Source organism: Amblyraja radiata, chromosome 6 (assembly GCF_010909765.2).
Source record: "Amblyraja radiata isolate CabotCenter1 chromosome 6, sAmbRad1.1.pri, whole genome shotgun sequence".
NCBI lineage: Eukaryota > Metazoa > Chordata > Chondrichthyes > Rajiformes > Rajidae > Amblyraja > Amblyraja radiata.
Genome location: NC_045961.1, coordinates 76,449,666 through 76,467,939, shown reverse-complemented (window position 1 = coordinate 76,467,939; position 18,274 = coordinate 76,449,666). Strand labels below are relative to the sequence as shown.

The following is an 18,274-nucleotide window of genomic DNA, read 5'->3' as shown; positions in this document are numbered from 1 at the left end:
TTCATTTTAGCTGATTTAATATCTTGGCCTTTAGCACGCTCCATGGGAGGAATGTCATTTGAAATCTTAAAATCATAGGAATTTATTCAGTGTTATTGTTTTATTATTATTTCAAACTTGAAAAAAGTTTAATTCTAACATTTGTTCTAAAATTCTGTTTATCTGACTTGAATTTTTCTAGTTTTTTTCTAATAGTGTCATTGTACCTTCTCCTTGGACTCAAACTGAGGGGAAACCAATTCCACAGTTTCATCGAACCAAATGTGAGTTTTTTTGAAAATAGCTATTTTTTTTCTGATTGTGTCCCTGGTATCAAATTAAAATAATATTTAAAAGCTCAGTTTCTACAAAACCAGAGAACATTGGTACTTTGCATAGTGCTCAAAGTACTAATGGATGTCACGCAAATGGAATTTAAACCAAACTACATCATTACGTTTAGAGTGTAAGATGGAACTGCAGAAGCTGGTTTTAACCGAAGCTAGACCAAAAAGCTGAAGTAACTCAGCAGCATCTCTGAAGAGAAGGAATGGGTGACGTTTCGGGTCAAGACCCTTCCTCAGTACTGCTATGTTGGAAGGCTGCAACAAACGCCAACCCTTTCAGCAGCTCTGCTTGAATCTTGGGTGCCAGAACCCTGGCATAAATCTTTCTGCTACTTGCTGTTGAGCAGGAATCTTGTTATGAACTCCTGCCCTACGTTGGTGCCCCTGCAGCAATGAGTTGCTCGATGCAGGGGTAGCATTCGTGAGCTGGTGATGGGCAGGCCATTACATTGGCAGAATCCTTGTAATACCTTAGATTAGCAGTATCCTTGTAATAATGAATCATCGGGATCTTCTTGTCTCTCCTCATCACCTTTTGTTGAATGTTATGGAAGCTGTCTTTCTTATTCTCAGTTCTCCCCAAATGTCTGTTGAGTTTGTACAATGGAGAAAACACCAGGCTGGGGAGAACTGTGCGGCCAAAGAGTGGGGAGGGCAGCACCTTCTGAGCGCCCAAAAGAAGGAGGTGGGAAAACATAGGAGCCAGCCTCTGCACAAAGCTGGGGGGGGTTGTTTTATTCTTGCGGGACTTCTGTTAGGGGTTCATGTCTGATTCCCAGCATAGCAGATTCAAACACCAGGAACTCTCATGATTCAGAGTTTAGTTGTGAGATACAATGTGGACATAGGCCCTTTGGCTCACCAAGCCCGTGCCGACCAGCGATCTGCACTAGCCACTACACACTAGGGACAATTCACAGTGCCCTCCATAATGTTTGGGACAAAGACACATTTATTTATTTGCCTCTGTACATCACAATTTGAGATTTGTAATAGAAAAAAATCACATGTGGTGAAAGTGCACATTGTCAAATTTTATTAAAGGCCATTTTTATACATTTTGATTTCACCATGTAAACATTGCAGCTATGTTTATACATAGTCATCCCATTTCCGGGCACCATAATGTTTGTGACACATGGCTTAACAGGTGTTTGTAATTGCTCAGGTGTATTTAATTGCCTCCTTAATGCAGGTATACAGTAAGAGAGCTCTCAGCACCTAGTCTTTCCATCACCTTTTGAAACTTTTATTGCTGTTTATCAACATGAGGACCAAAGTTGTGCCAATGAAAGTCAAAGAAGCCATTATGAGACTGCGAAACAAGAATAAAATTGTTAGAGACATCAGCCAACCCTTATTTCTATTACAAACCTCAAATTGTGGAGTACAGAGGCAAATAAATAAATGATGGGTCTTTGTCCCAAACATTATGGAGGGCACAGTATATTTTTTTTACCGAAGCCAATTAATCTCCAAACCTATACATCTTTGGAGTGTGAAAGGAAACTGGAGCACCCACGGAAAAACCACACGGTCGTGGGGAGAACGTACAAACTCTGTACAGATAGCCCCCGTAATCAGGATTGGACCATAGACTCTGGTGCTGTAAGGCAGTAACTCTACCGCTGTGCAACCGTGCCGCACCAAATATGTTCTGCAGGGTAATGGCAAGTGGGCTGTCTGTATGATAATTGGGGATCAGAGATGTGACTGGAGCAGCAACTACTGATCAAGGTCTTGAAGTCCAACTATCCCTTGCATCCCCAGATACAGTTCTGCTGAGTCCCACCAGCTGAAGATGACACAAAAAGCTGGAGTAACTCAGCGGGACAGGCAGCATCCCTGGAGAGAAGGAATGGGTGATGTTTCGGGTCGACCTTTCTCACACAGAGTTTTTCCAGCCGTTTGTTCTTTGTTCCAGATTCCATGTGAATAGAGTACTTAAGAATGCTGCTTGCACTGCCCACAAAATTATTTTTGAAGTCACATACTTTGCTTGAGAAATTTTGCCAAAATCAATATTTATCTAAGATTAATAATATATGATATCCAAATGCAAAGGGAAGTTTTTGTGGTAGTAGTTGTGGGATTATTTCCGGAATTTTCAAACAATGTAACGATATATAATGCATAGGTAAAAAAATAAAGTACCTTTTTGCTTCCTTTCAGGCTCATCCTGGAATAGGAATTCTTCAGTTCACTCGAAAGAATCTAATGTGTTACCTGGGAAGCATAATGGTTAGTGGTTATCATGTAATAGCATGGAGTTTGAACACTATTGATTTAAATTGTGTCCAAAAAATCAATTTTTAATTAACGTTCTGATACCTGAATATAATAACGAATTAAGCAATTACTTCATGTTTACATTAAGTTAGTTTCTATTAAACAATGCTAAATGATACTTTTGAGACACAAAACTGCCTATTTTACTTTGGCCCACAATGTAGACTTCTCCTCACTGATAATTATCCCAGATATAATACTATATGAATTTTCTTAATCTTAAAATACGACTATTTATTTTAAGTTTGATGAATCACAAATTTCCACGTGATGAATGTTGTTAGACCATGCACCCGACTAGTGATTCTTAATACATTGGTAAAATAGTAAGCAATGAAAGTGGGATTGAATTATCATGAAGATAGTATATTTTTAATGTATTTTATAACTGAAGTAAAACACCAACCTAAAATTTACAGCACAAAATTTATCATTCTTCAGAAAAGCTACATAGTCTAATCCCACTTTTATTTTATTTAATTTTTTTATTTCAGGTGACTATCTAGGAATTTTTGGACATAACTGCATCAAAGTTTTTTACTTTTCAATTGCTTTATCTTTCTTCACTTGTAATGATCACTTGGCACCCCTAGTTCTCTGTTAATCCACATGCTTCAATTCCTTTATACAAGTGTATACTCCGTTCTTATTCTTACTTCCAGAAATGTATAGCCTAAGAAATTTATTGCATTATACGGCATTTGTTATTAATTTGGCAACTTTTTACCCCTTTTTAGAAAAGTCCGCATACTCCCCATCAAATCATGTAACTTCATAGTAGATTTGGAAGAAAAGTGCATCAGACTTCAAATATGAAATAGACTACTTCAAACTATTTTCCATCCTAAGTAATCCTCAATATTATTCTGTGTTTCTGGTCAATTAACCTGCTTTTGCATCCTTTTTATGTTCTATTTTTTTAAATCTTAGCTGCACAATGTTTGCTGCATTCCCTTTCGCATTCACTCAATTTTTCATTTCAATCAATTTGTAATAATTCTATTGTAGATATCCTTAATCAACTTTCAATGCTCATTAACTTGATTTTGAATTTGACTCCTAATTTGACCACATAAGTAAAAATGTCATTGTTCCGTTTCGGTACATATGACAATAAAACACTCTTGACTCTTTCCTGACTCGTGTTTTTCGTAATCACGTTTAGTCTTGATAAAAAGTTCCTTCATTTCCTATGGTGCAACTACACTTACAGTAAATTCCGCCATCTAGCATCCACGGGGACTGGGGCTGCTGCTTACATGAATATGCAGGTTGAAATAGAATTATTTAAAATACATTACTGTATATCACACACTTGTACTCGTATATATGTATATATATGTGTGCATGTATATGTATTCAGATAAATCGCTGAACAACACCTCCTTACCCGTTTAAATAATAATGTTTTGCACTGCAATTTTATGCTTTAATGCCAAACAATATGAATGTAAAATACAAGGAAAATGAATGACCACTTCACCACATTAAGTGCCAAATCTTTAAAGACGATGTTGCTGATAATCAGTCTACAGCTGCGCTTCCTTGTATATAAAGGCAAATAAATTAACTGTGTATTTTCATGCTTATTTTGTACAACACTTGAAATAAAATTCGCCATTGCACATTTTATGAAAGATCTTATTATTTATGCCAGTTGCATGATAAATATGGATGCATAAATAATGGCTAAACATAAGTTTACCTGAAAAATTGGAAAATTATGTGCCTCTGCAATATGTTCAATTTCTATACAATGAGAATAAAACAAAATTATCTTCCGACTGCAAACACAAAATAAGTACTTGCTGTAAATATGAATAAGCACTTTAATGCAATTCGTTTAATAATCATGTTTCTATTTTCCTTTGCAGCAGCTTGTCAAACCTTATTGTCATTACCTGTGAACTTTGATCTAGAACAAATGATAGGTAATACTTAAAAAAAGCATTAGCTGGTTGTTAACGTGCAGTTTCTAAAATGTGAAGAAATAAGACTCACTTCTTTGATACCACCTTCACTTGAATGTCATTTATACTATCAAATAACCTTGTTCATTGGTCCATTTTATTTGTAAATAAGGTTACATAATTAGTAGCGAATGTCACATATTTCTATTTGCTGATCATTCATAAAAATAATTCACATGGATGGGATAATGCTGTTTAATTACAGCCTTTAAAACATAGTTTTTCATGTGTGAGTTCCTTTATGGAGAAATGAATTTCCATTTAGCATCAAATTTGAGATACTAAAAATAGGTTTGATTCATTGTAAACAAATTAACAAAAAAATATCTCAGTGCTTCCTTATTTCAATATTAAAAGTTTGAAATAGTACATTTAGTTAATCTACTTGCAAACATGGATAAGTTAATAAGGGTGATTTAAAAAAAAAAGAGTTCATATTACATGTATGTGATGAGAAATTGAACGATTTAATTCTGATCATTGAAGTGATAGAAAAGACATTGGGAAAACTGCTTCAATTTGCCAACCACTTAGATTTTGTTCATTGCAATATAATTTTAATGTATTAATACCACATTTCAAAATGAAGTTGGTTTATGAACCTACCTAGAGGTAAATCAGGTCAGATTCCGATTACTTTACATTTTGTTTATGAGAATTGAGCAGCTCTATCATCCATTCTGAAATCGTCACCGTGGTGTTTTAATGATCTATATAGCACGTATTTGCTTCCTGTAATTGGGATTGTTTGGAAGTCCTGTTAGAGAATTTCCTTGATAGTGAAAAGTATGATTGATCACAAGCACTTTTCTTTAATTGTACTGTATGTTTTCAACAATGCTAACTGAAGTTAACTTTCTCTGTGTGCAGGTGAATACTATAAATCAGAAGAGTCTGCTGACCAGTTGCATGAAAGTTTAAGTGCCTCTTCACTTCGAAGGAAACTATTTATAGATGGTGAAAGAAGTTGCTCTGATGGCTCGTTCCTCCCTTCTCCAGAGGAAAGTCATTGTGCTGGTCTTATCCAATCCCATGGACATCTGTGTTCTTTGGAGTCCTCTCCAGTTCTATGTAAGAGTACTATAAAAACTCCTAGTTCTGTAAGTACTTTATTTGCTTCTAACATTATTTTGAAACCAGACTGAAATGTATAAGGGGAAAGTAATATAGAATGTATAGTTATAATATACTGTGTACGAGGTTAGTGGCTATGGTTCTCTAGCTCTGGAGAACCTCCCCACAAGATTTGACAAGGAATAAGTGGTGCGGGTAAACATAGGTTCATTGTTAAATTTCCTCTTGCCAGACATTTATGGAGCAGCATTCGCAATACCATGGTCACATGTTGCCAACCTGCTTCAGGAGCCTTGCAGGTTACATGGAGATAGATTACAAGCTAACTCAAAGATAGCAAATCTAAATTCATTTTAATTATTTTGGAGACTAACTGAGCTTTACTCTTTTTATTAACTGCATAATTCATAGTTTGATTAATGAAATACTAGACAATGCTAGTTATAGATTATTCTTTCAGTAAAAGGGAAGGAAGTAAGAATGCTGGCAAAGTTAGTCTATATCTTAAAGTTAGCTGTTCAGGTATTTTTGCTTTGGTTAAAAACAAATCTTCTCATTATTACTATCAAAATGTACAATTGAATTTGAAATTCATGGGAAGTGCCTCAGAAAATTATCTGAAAGATTTGTTTTTCACTCAAGCTTGTAATTGATTATCGGGGAGGGGAAGGGGCCATGTTTTTTTAAAAATAATAAATTTTGGGTGAAATAAGTGCTCTCGCCCTAGAAAATTGAAGAACATAAATGCAACACAGTTTACATAAACCCACCCTTGTCAATTTTAGGGGCAATTTTCATCAAGTCCTATCCAAGGTGCAGGAAGAGCGTACAGTTTAGGGAGCAATACAAGCCCCATGTTTCCAGAGAAGTTTTCTCCAAATCCTGTAACACCAGCTTTGTCTCCGATTGGACTTCAGTTTGACAGAATACCATTTCCAGGTTTGAACTTAACATTATTTAGAAATTAAAAGTGGTAGACATAAGTGGTAAATATAAGCAACCATTCTAAGTGGCAACATTTGAAATCTGTTCTTGAATACTCCTCCTATTTGCACAAAAATAATCATGAAAACTCATTTATATTATGATAGCAAAATCATTCCGGTGGATTGGTGTGTTTATTTACAATATAACAGTATTTTAATCTGATTTATCTTGGAGCAATCCAGGTTGCTAAAACAGACTTTAGAAACCCATGACAGGCTCATGTTTCCAAGTTTGTTATTTAGATGTTGATCAATTTGGAATCTTTGCCATTACTATTTACTATTGCATTTACAGTAAACCCTCTCAATTACAGACCTTTATATAATGCATTTTGGTTATAGACGCACAGCAAGACGTGCAGCACAGCGGAAAGATGGTGGTGGGGATTGAGCGAGCAATAAAATGCTCTTGATGATTGTTGCATTGGGCATGGGGCTTGCAGCGGCTGCCACAAAGCGAGGTCCTGGGGTGTTGGATGCAGAGGCAGCGTGCACCACTCTTCCTGTGTCGCCTGGCCATGCGCGTTTCAGTCGCCTGGTAATGGCGCGAGGCTTCCATTGTACCGTCCCCCATTTCTGCCAAGTTCCCCAATGAAGTGGTGGCACATGGCTTGCTTCCGGTTGTGGGAGTGGAGAGAGCGAGCAGCAGGAAGGTGGCTTGATTTCCGGGCCCGTCCCCGGTGCATTGCATGTGGGGCGGCAGGCTCTGCGGCTCCCTGCTCTGAATTCCCACTGGTTTATCCCTTTTTCCGACATCGCGCTTCTTCCCACCCAGCCTTGTGGGTAAACATTAATATTTTTCCCCCCCACACCCGGTTATGGCGGACGATCGGCAATAACGGACACCATTCCCCCCTCGTGCATTATTGTGAGGGTTTACTATATTTTGCTCATTTGGAAAGTTAACAATTTCGTAGAAGTTTGTTATTAGTGCAAAGCTCACGGTGCAAACTTGCACTCAGAAATAACACCAAGGAATTTGGCAGCAACATTACACTTGATTGTTTTTTAACTACTAACCACATTTAAAATTTCCATATATTTATAATGTTATATTGTGCCATTTGAGCAATGCATATCTTTCACTTATTCTCTTTGTGGTGTGGATAATTTTCTAAAATACCTTCTGATATTGGCAAATCTTGTTTATCTCCTTTTCTGCAGGAGGGAAGGATTTTGCTTTCATGTCTCCTGTTACTCCTTCTGCAGTGATCTTGGAAGGGAACTTCGACCACTGCACAGCATCTCCTTTCATAGAAGGATGTTCACCCATTAAAACATGCCCTCCTGTGAATCCCAGGCTGCCTATTCTTTGTCACACGCCTCCCGATAAGATAACTTTTCCACATGAATACAGAGTTGAACAGAGAATCCATTCTGCGGCAGAAACTAACAAGCAGCTTGAAATGGATGCAAAGTTATCTTCATTTCTCAAAGCAGACAGTAAAACAAATTGCATTATGTCTCACAAGCTTTTGATCAGTGAAAACACAATGGCCCTTGAAGATGAGAACGAAGATCATACTGTTGATATGGCAGATCTGGGAACAAATGAAGGGATTGATAGCATTTGGATAAAGGAAAACATAGCAAATATTAGTATCCCAATAACTAGTTCAATGACTGGAATTGCATTTAATGTGGATAGCCCTCATCTGTATTCATCACCATTAGCAGAAAGCAGTGCAATTCCTTTTGAGAGCATTAGTATCCAGGTAAGGATAATGTTTTGAGCAGTTTGATTGTAAGCTGTTGCTCAAGAACGGTCTAAAAATAGTTGCACTTTAGTTTTGTTTTATTTTGTCTGGATTTACATGTGATTGGACATTATAAATATGCATGTTACTGAAATTTTCAGGTAGTTAGCAATTTTACTTGTATTAATTTTGTTTTTAAACTCAACAGGCTGATAGTGGATATAATACACAAGCCACTTCTGCGAGTAACATAGCGGATGTTATTGGAACAGATAGCCAGCTTGATAAAGAGCATTTAGAACCACAGACACTAGTTGGAACTTTACCTCTAAATAAGCTTGATCCAAAACCTCTTCTGGTATGTGTTGCTTTGTTTATTTCTATAAATTGCATATGATAAGCGACTGCATGTTACCAAATGAAAGCTTATATTTTGTTTGGTTTTGAGCAAATTTGATAGGTGATCGAAAGGTTGCATGTTTCAAAATATATTAGAGCACCTTATTAATTTCTACGAGCTTCTTGTTTTAAACTCTGGGAAATTAGTGTTACTATACTTTCCAATCTTAAAATGACCCATGTATTACTATATTCAAGTTTATATCTGTTGACCAAACCTCAATCCATGCCAGTATATGCCCGATTCCTATTTGCTCTAATTTTGTTTCATAATCTCTGATGTGACATTTTATAAAAAGCTTTTGGAGATGTTAGCCATTGCTTGCTTAGTGTCATAACTTCTTAATTAAGTTTTAGAATCACGGGCGGAAATCGTTTTTAAAACATGGAGGGGCACAATGAGGCCTAACATCTAGGACAGGGGTCGGCAACATACGGCCCACGGGCTGGATTCGGCCCTTAACCTGAAATCATCTGGCCAGCAAGCATATTTTTTTTCCCATTAGTTTTCGCAGCCAGTCCCGTGGTACGCAGGCGACCTGGGAACTGCATGCAGTCTCGGGGCACGCAGGCGACCTGGGAACTGCAGCCAGTCTCGGGGCACGCAGGCGACCTGGGCGCTACAGCCGGATCTGCCAGCGGACCTGGGCGCTACAGCCAGTCCTGCCAGCCGACCTGGGCGATACAACCAGTCCCGGGGCAGGCAAGCCCACCTGGGCGGTTTTGCTGCAACATGTTTCACAAAACATGGAGGGGAGGGGGGGGGGGGGATTGCCCCTCACCTCTCAAAACATGAGAGGGATAAGTCAATCATGTGGGGGACCAATCAATCTGAAACAACTCAAACCTCAAACTTTTGCAGTTTGATTTGATACATTTTAAAATCTTGGTATCAGGAAGAAATGTCACGTTGTCTTTAAATACAATTCTACGTATAATCATCACTGATCCCTAAAAGTTCCTTAACTATAAGTTGCCCACTGAAATGGGTTTGATTGTATATATTTGTTTTATTAATTAAGCTATCTTGCCACAAATTCTGTATGCATTCAGATAAGTAGCCTTCAAGTTGTCTTTTTAATAACTATCTTCGTTCTCTTACTGTAATTGGAGGTTTACTCTTGTTTGTATGTTGTCCCATTCTGACACACTTTGATTATGATCTATTTTGCCACCCTGACTATATTCCCTTGTCTTTTGTCGATAACGCTGAATTTCCTTTCACCAGCACCTTCATTTGTACTTAAAACCTTGATTCTTTAATGAGTTTATGCCAAGTTATTATCAGAGCTATGCATCCTCTAACTATCTGAAGAAGGGTCTTGACCCAAAACATCACCCATTCAGGGCTCTCACTTAACATTTTTTCACTGATGCCAGCCAGGCAACCTCGGCAGCTTTTTAGGTTGCCAAATGACAGTTTAGGTGATCATTTAAGACTGCTTGCATGACGCGTGCGATAATGTGCTCGGATGAAGTGTGTAGTTTTGGTTCACAAGCCCTGGTTCACTGCGGAACTCAGACAGCTCCGACAGTCTAAGGAGGAGGCCTACAGGAGCGGAGATGCAGACCTTAACAGGCAGGCCAAGTACAAGCTGAGAAGAGGAATCAGAGCTGCCAAGGAAAGATACTCTGAGAAGTTGAGGAGCAAGTTCTCAGCTAGTGACTCTTCTTCAGTTTGGAAGGGCTTGCAAGAAATTACCAGCTACAAGAGGAAAGCCCCCCGCTCTTTGGACAATCGTCAGCTGACTAACGACCTGAATGAGTTTTACTGCAGGTTTGAAAATCAGAAACGTAACCCTAGTACCCCCTCCCCAACCACCACAGACCCTAGTCTACAAAGAATGGACCCTGCACCCTCTACTTCCCATTCACCACTTCACACCTACTTAAGGCAAGACTCCAGTATGAAAAGACTGGACCATTTCCCACCCCACCCATCACTTCACAGCCTGACCTCAGTCTGCAAAGACTGGGTCCTTCTACACCCACCTGCCTCCAATCACCTACACCCTCTGCTGCACAACATCACATATCTAATATCAACAATAAAAATAGAGGAGGTGGAGAAGCTTTTCAGAAGACAAAAAATCCAGAAATCTCCAGGACCTGACAATGTTTCCCCCTCTACTCTTAAGCTCTGTGCCAAACAGCTGGCACCGGTCTATACATACATTTTCCACCAGTCCCTGCAAACATGTACTGTCCCTGCCTGCTTCAAAGTCTCCACTATTGTCCCTGTACCCAAAAAGGCAAGGATTACTTGCTTTAATGATTACAGACCTGTCGCACTGACCTCTGTAGTCATGAAGACACTCGAAAGGCTTGTGCTGGCCAAGCTGAAAAATATCACGATCCCCCTGCTGGATCCTATGCAGTTTGCCAATGGATGTGTGGATGATGCAATCAACCTGAGCCTGCACATCATCCTACAGCACCTAGACTGCCAGGGGACCTATGCGAGGATCCTGTTTGTTGATTTTAGCTCTGCATTCAACACCATTGTGCCAGAGCTACAACACTCCAAACTTTCCGAGTTGACTGTGCCTGAACCCCTCTGTCGGTGGATCACCAGCTTCCTGACAGACAGGAAGCAGCATGTGAGGCTGGGAAAGCACATCTCGGACCCGCAAACACTCAGCATAGGAGCACCGCAAGGCTGCGTACTCTCTCCTCTACTCTCTCTACACCAACGACTGCACCTCCACAGACACCTCTGTCAAGTTTCTCAAGATTGCAGACGACACAACCCTGATTGAACTGATCCAGGATGGGGAGGAATCTGCTTACAGACAGGAAGTGTCACAGCTGGCGTCCTGGTGCCATCGCAACAACCTAGAGCTCAATGCTCTTAAGACAGTGGAATTGATTGTAGACTTTAGGAGAGCTCCCCCTCCCCTCACCCCACTCACCATCAACAACACCACAGTCACATCTGTGGAGTCTTTTAAGTTCCTGGGAACCATCATCTCCATCATCTCCAAGGACTTAAGTGGGGGGGCTACCATCGACTCCACAGTCAAAAAGACACAACTTCCTAAGGCAGCTGAGGAAGCACAATCTGCCACCAGTTGGAATTATGGCCAATGAAGCATTCACATATTATTTCTGCTTCAAATAAAGTCACAAACTAAGCATATTCACCAATCAAGACATGATATATACCACAATGACATGCAGTAAAATTACAATACAGTATCTCAACTCTTTTTACACGTTGCAATGAATACAATTTCCATTATTTCTTTCTACTTCCAAACAAAAATCTGGTTGGATTATTCAGCGTATGATTAACCTCGGTGAGACCAAGTGCAGGTTTGGCGATCGCTTCGCACAACACCTCCACTCAGTTTGCAATAACCAAACTGATCTTCTGGTGGCTCAGCACTTCACCTCCTCCAACCTCATCTATTGCATCAGCTGCTCTAGGTGTCAGCTCCCTCCGTAACTCCCTGATCAATTTGTCCCTTCCCACCCAAACCACCCCCACTCCTGGCACTTTCCCTTGCAACTGCAGGAAATGCTACACTTGTCACTTTACCTCCCCCTTTGACTCCATTCAAGGATCCAAGCAGTCTTTCCAGGTGCAGCAGAGGTTCACCTGCACCTCCTCCAACCTCATCTATTGCATCCGCTGCTCTAGGTGTCAGCTGCTCTACATCGGTGAGACCAAGCGTAGGCTAGGCAATCGCTTCGCCCAACACCTCAGCTCGGTTCACAGTAACCAACCTGATCTCCCGGTGTCTCAGCACTTCAACTCTCTCTCCCATTCCGAACCCGACCTTTCTGTCCTGAGCCTCCTCCATGGCCAGAGTGAGGCCCACTGTACATTGGAGGAACAGCACCTCATATTTCGCTTGGGCAGTTTACACCCCAGCGGTATGAACATTCACTTCTCCAATTTCAGGGAGTCCCTGCTTTCTCCTCCCCTTCCCAGCTGCCTCAGCCCACTTTCTCCGCCTCTTCCTTTCCTCTTCCCGCTCCCCTCACCCTCACATCAGTCTGAAGAAGGGTCTCGACCCGAAACGTCACCTATTTCATTCGCTCCATAGATGCTGCCTCACCAGCTGAGTTTCTCTAGCATTTTTGTCTACCCATTCACACAAGTTCTGTTATCCCACTTTCCTCACCCTCCCTACACATTATGGGCAATTTTACAGAGACAAGTTAACCTACAAAGCCAATGCGTCTTTGGGATGTGGGACGAAAAACCCACATGCTTGCAGGGAGAATGTGCAAATTCAACACAGACAGTGCCCGAGGACAGGATCGAACACAGATCTCTGGTGTGTGAGGCAGCAAGTCCACCAGCTGTGCCACTATATTTTGTTTTCCAACACACAAAATATTATACGTTGATAACTTTGGTTACTAAAAAAAAAGAAACTACCCATTTTCAGTCTTAAATCTCTAAGTGACGCTATGTCCCCCTTTACAGCTACTCTATGTTTTAATTCAGTTCAAGACTATGGGGCAGTACATTGGCCATAAAGTTGCTGCCTAAAAGTGCCAAAGACCCGGAATTGATCCTGAATATGGGTGCTGCCTGTATGGAGTTTGCTCCTTTTCCCTTTGATCGCATGGGTTTTCTCCGGGTGCTCTTGTTTCCTTCCACATTCCAAAGGTGTGCAGGAACCTTTTTCAGACCCAACCCAAAACGTAATATTTTCCTTTTGTCCAGAGATTCTGTCTGACCTGTTGAGTTACTCCAGCTTTTTGTGTCTATCTTCAGTTTAAACCAGCATCTGCAGTTCCATCCTACACACACGATACTATACGATAGAACTTTATTAATCCCAGAAGGGAAATTGTGTGTGTGTGGGTGTATATATAACACACACATGCGTGCGCACACACACTGTTATCTATTCATATATAAATATACATTGTTTTGTTTTCTCATTTATAACATTGTTTACATAGTACTATGTTTACATATTCTGTTGTGCTGCTGCAAGTTAGGATTTCATTGTTTTAACTGGGACGTGAGAGAATAAAACACTCTTGACGCGTCATTAAGGTGTGGGATAGAACTAGTGTACGGGTGATCGGTAGTCGGCGTGGACTCGGTGGGCCGAAGGGCCTGTTTCCACGCTGTATCTGTAAATTAAACTAAAAACACTAAAACCAGAGGAAATCTAAAGAAGGGTCTCTATCCGAAACATCACCCAATTTCTTCTATCCAGAGATGCTGGCTGCTCCATGGCGTTCCCCCGCACAATTAAAGCATGGAATAGTCTTCACCCTACCATAGTTACCCAACCAGACGCAACTAAATGTAAGGTAGCTCTTTTTTCCCCCAAGAACCCTTTTTTGCTTAAGTCAAGAGAGTTTTAGTGTCAAGTGTCCCAGATAGGACAATGAAATTCTTGCTTGCTGCAGCACAACAGAATATGTAAACATAATACAGAACAGGAGATAAAAGTTCAGTGTGTCTATATACCATAGACCATATATATACACAATAAATAAACAGATAAAGTGCAATAGGCTGTCATTTTTCAGAGTTTGGAGTTTGGTGGTGGAGGGTCCACTCCAGTTTAAATTCCATTTGGAATATTTTTGGAGGACCAGGAAACCAAGAAGCAAGAGTTACTCCAGGGAGTTACTGCAGCTCCAGCGAGTGATTCTGATTAATTTCGAGCCCTGCCATTCCTTCTCTCCAGAAATGCTGCCCACCTTGCTGAGTTACTCCAGCATTTTGTGTCTACCTTCGATTTAAACCAGCATCTACAGTTCTTTCCAACACATTGATTCCCAAGAATGCTGGTCTGAGCCCGATTCAAATGAAACACTTGCCAACGGAACATCAGCCCTTTTCCCTAGTATTGACACCAGTATGAAATGAATTAAAATCATTTCTCCCATAACAATTTGTAAGCACGTATTCAACTCTTAAATCTAATTGACCCTCTGCCACTTTCTGCGAGGCTCGGGTAGTAATCCAGAGAATATCACTGAAGAAGGGTCTCAACCTGAAACATCACCCATTCCTTCTCTCTAAGGATGCTGCCTGTCCCGCTGAGTTATGTAGCATTTGTGTCTATCTTTGGTTTAAACCAGTATCTGCAGTTCCTTCCTACACAATATCACTTGTGGTTCAGCTTTACAATTTAAAACTTGTACATTTTGAAGGTGCAAAGCACCTCCCTCTTCTATCTTTGTGTTTGATTCTGAGATTTTATTAAAAAGGCAAAATAATGATACATTCTGTGCTTTCATTCGATTTGAGTATTAGAACTGAAACCAAGCAATTCAATTGCCAGCCTCAAATTTGTTGCTTGACATCAGTAATTTCAATCAGACTGAGGAAAGGAAAGCAGTGTTTAAATCTGTCAATTGATCTGCAGTGCCTTGTGGTGGGAGTTTGGGGAGGGTTACCATTTTGTGATTGTCTAATCTAGTGATCCTTTGGTCTTAGTTTTCTTGCCCATCTCATTGGTGAAAATTTGACACTTTTGTGCCTTTACATACTTTGTATGTCAAATATTCCAAGCCCCCAACAGTTGTTTTCTTTATTGGATAAAAAATGATACAAACTTTGTACAAAGCATTGGTTAAGAGGATTTTACTTTATCAATTAGCAGTTCAAAAACTTAAAAGGCCAAAACAAAAGCTTATCTCCTTTTTTAAAGAAGTATCCTGGATACAGATATAGTATTTTGCAAGATCTTCACATGAATTAGCTTCTATACCTTTTGTAAACACAATTTCTGGACATTTTCCGGGGCTCTTCTGCATTGAATTACTTCTGTGATGTGAAAAAACACATGTAACTACTTGCAAATATTGTCAGATTATCCATTAATATGGTCCTTAATGACGGTTGGCATTATATTTGAGGAACATCGAGAAAATGTTTGACAGTAGACAATAGGTGCAGGAGTAGGCCATTCGGCCCTTCGAGCCAGCACCGCCATTTTAATGTGATCATGGCTGATCATCCCCAATCAGTCCCCTGTTCCTGCCTTTTCCCCATATCCCCTGACTCCGCTATCTTCAAGAGCCCTATCTAGCTCTCTCTTGAAAGTATCCAGAGAACCGGCAGAGAATTCCACTGACTCACAACTCTCTGTGAGAAAAAAGTGTTTCCTCGTCTCCGTTCTAAATGGCTTGCCCCTTATTCTTAAACTGAGGCCCCTGGTTCTGGACTCCCCCAACACCGGGAACATGTTTCCTGCCTCTAGCGTGTCCAAACCCTTAATAATCTTATATGTTTCAATAAGATCTCCTCTCATCCTTCTAAACTCCAGAGTATACAAGCCCAGCCGCTCCATTCTCTCAGCATACGACAGTCCCCACCCCATACCAGGAATTAACCTTGTAAACCTACGCTGCATTCCCTCAATAGCAAGAATGTCCTTCCTCAAATTAGGGGACCAAAACCGCACACAATACTCCAGGTGTGGTCTCCCTGTACAACTGCAGAAGGACCTCTTTGCTCCTATACTGAACTCCTCTTTGCTTCAGCTTGTATCTAAAAGCATGTTATTTTAATGACAAACAGGAAAAGTGAATTCAGAAATTATTTACTTTGATTCATTTAAATCAATTTTAAATAATTTAATTAGCAAAGGTATATAAAGAGAAGATTATCGATCTCCACAAAAGAATAGTTGCGGAGATCTAGAATGTAATTTGGTATGTTACATCTGCAGGAGTCTAATTCACATGAGGGCCTATGTTTTGTCTATGAATCAACTTGTCTGCGTGTTATTTAAAGAATTTAGTCTCCAATTGAAATTACTTTTCTTGGTTAATAAGTAATGCACATTTTTTTTGAATTCCAGGATTTTCCTACCTCGGAGTTTAAAGAGAACAAAGACGTATTAGGAATAAACACATCTACTAATTTAAATAAGGCTTTTCCTGTCAACAGACTGTGTACAACACATGATATTGTGTTAAGCCAAAACATTTGTTACCTGAATACTTGGAAAAATTCTTGTGAACAAACATTAAGTAGAATACTTAAAAAGAATGGTAAGGATCTCTGAGATATAACATTTGAAGTTATAGAGGGATGTAGTTATTAATGTTGAATTGATGACATAGACTACTATTTAGCAACTAGATAGTGTGTGTGTATATGTGACTTGGTGGAATGAGAAACAGTTAAGGTTACCCTCTCTGGACATTTTTATTTCCAATTACTGGTATGATATCAACCATCTTCAGTTCTCCACTCCCCTTACCCACTCTAATCTCTCCCCTCTGAATGTACAACCAATTATTTCCATCATTGTTCTGTGGGTTTTTAGATGATTACGTTCCATGAGGATATCTCACTCTGCCACAGCTGGAGTTTGAAGCATCTGGTGGATGGGTTGATTTATTTGCATTTCAACTCAACATACTTCCGTAGAATAAATCTGGTGGCTTCCTTTGAGCTTAAACCACTTTGACCAGGGACTCCATCAGTTAGTAGATTGTTTTTAGTAAATCCGTGAAGCACTTACTGGGAGGCTAGAGAAGTCATTCGTTTGGACAGAGTTTAGAATAGATTGCTTGCTTCTGGAATCTGGTGTACAGATGATGAAGGGAGAGGAGGGGGCGTCTGCCTCATGGTCAACTCTGCGTGGTGCTCAGACGTGGCACTCCTGTCCAACTCCTGCTCTCCGCACCTGGAACATCTGGCAGTGAAGTGCCGTCCCTTCTACCTCCCAAGGGAATTCACCTCCATTATCCTGACCGCGGTCTACATCCCACCCCAGGCAGATGTCCGTCTAGCACTGGAGGAGCTGCACGCCGTGGTCAACAAACACCAGACGTCTTACCCCGAGGCATTTACCACCATTGCTGGGGACTTCAATAAGGCAAACCTAAAGAAATCATTCCCTAACTTCCACCAACATGTCTCCTGCTGCACCAGAGGACCTAACACCCTCGACCACTGCTACACCACCATCAAGAATGCCTATCGTTCTATCCCTCGCCCTCACTTCGGTAGCGGTGCTGCTTCTTCCTGCCTACAGGCAGCAATTGAAGAGCGCACCCCCAGAAGTGAGGACAGTACAGAGCTGGTCGGGGGGGTGCAGAGGAACAACTCCAGGACTGTTTGGAGTCTGTCGACTGGGCAATGTTCAAGGACTCGGCAACTGACTTGAACGAATACGCCACAGTCGTTACAGACTTCGTAAAGAAATGTGTGGAGGACTGCATCTCTACAAAAACCTTCCGAGTGTTTCCCAATCAGAAACCTTGGATGAACTTTGAGATCCGCACTCTTCTGAAGTCCAGACACAGGGCATTCACGTCCGATGATGCAGTGGCCTACAAGAAGTCAAGATACGACCTTGGTAAGGCCATCAAAAAGGCCAAAAGGGACTTCTGCTCCAAACTGGAGGATGAGACAGATGTTCGGCAGCTGTGGCGGGGCCTGAATGCAATCACCTCCTACAAGGCGAAACCAGGAGGCAGCTCGAATGTCGGCGAAACATCACTCCCTGACGAGCTCAATGCGTTTTACGCATGCTTTGATAGGGAGAATACTGATGTGCCTTCCTGAGCCCCCATCCGCTGTGATGGTATTT

At 40.6% G+C, this 18,274-nt stretch overlaps 1 protein-coding gene across 6 annotated transcripts in view; it reads left to right on the top strand.

Annotated features, from left to right (window-relative positions):
* The window catches only part of bora (BORA aurora kinase A activator), a 36,170-nt gene that overhangs the window by 10,318 nt on the left and 7,578 nt on the right, over positions 1–18,274 (top strand). For all 6 annotated transcript variants that reach the window (XM_033023021.1, XM_033023020.1, XM_033023023.1 and 3 more), the window contains 8 exons: positions 182–263; positions 2,499–2,567; positions 4,490–4,546; positions 5,456–5,685; positions 6,445–6,598; positions 7,810–8,360; positions 8,551–8,700; positions 16,532–16,724. In XM_033023021.1, coding sequence (XP_032878912.1) covers positions 182–263; positions 2,499–2,567; positions 4,490–4,546; positions 5,456–5,685; positions 6,445–6,598; positions 7,810–8,360; positions 8,551–8,700; positions 16,532–16,724 — 1,486 coding nt within the window. The remainder of the gene's footprint in view (positions 1–181; positions 264–2,498; positions 2,568–4,489; positions 4,547–5,455; positions 5,686–6,444; positions 6,599–7,809; positions 8,361–8,550; positions 8,701–16,531; positions 16,725–18,274) is intronic.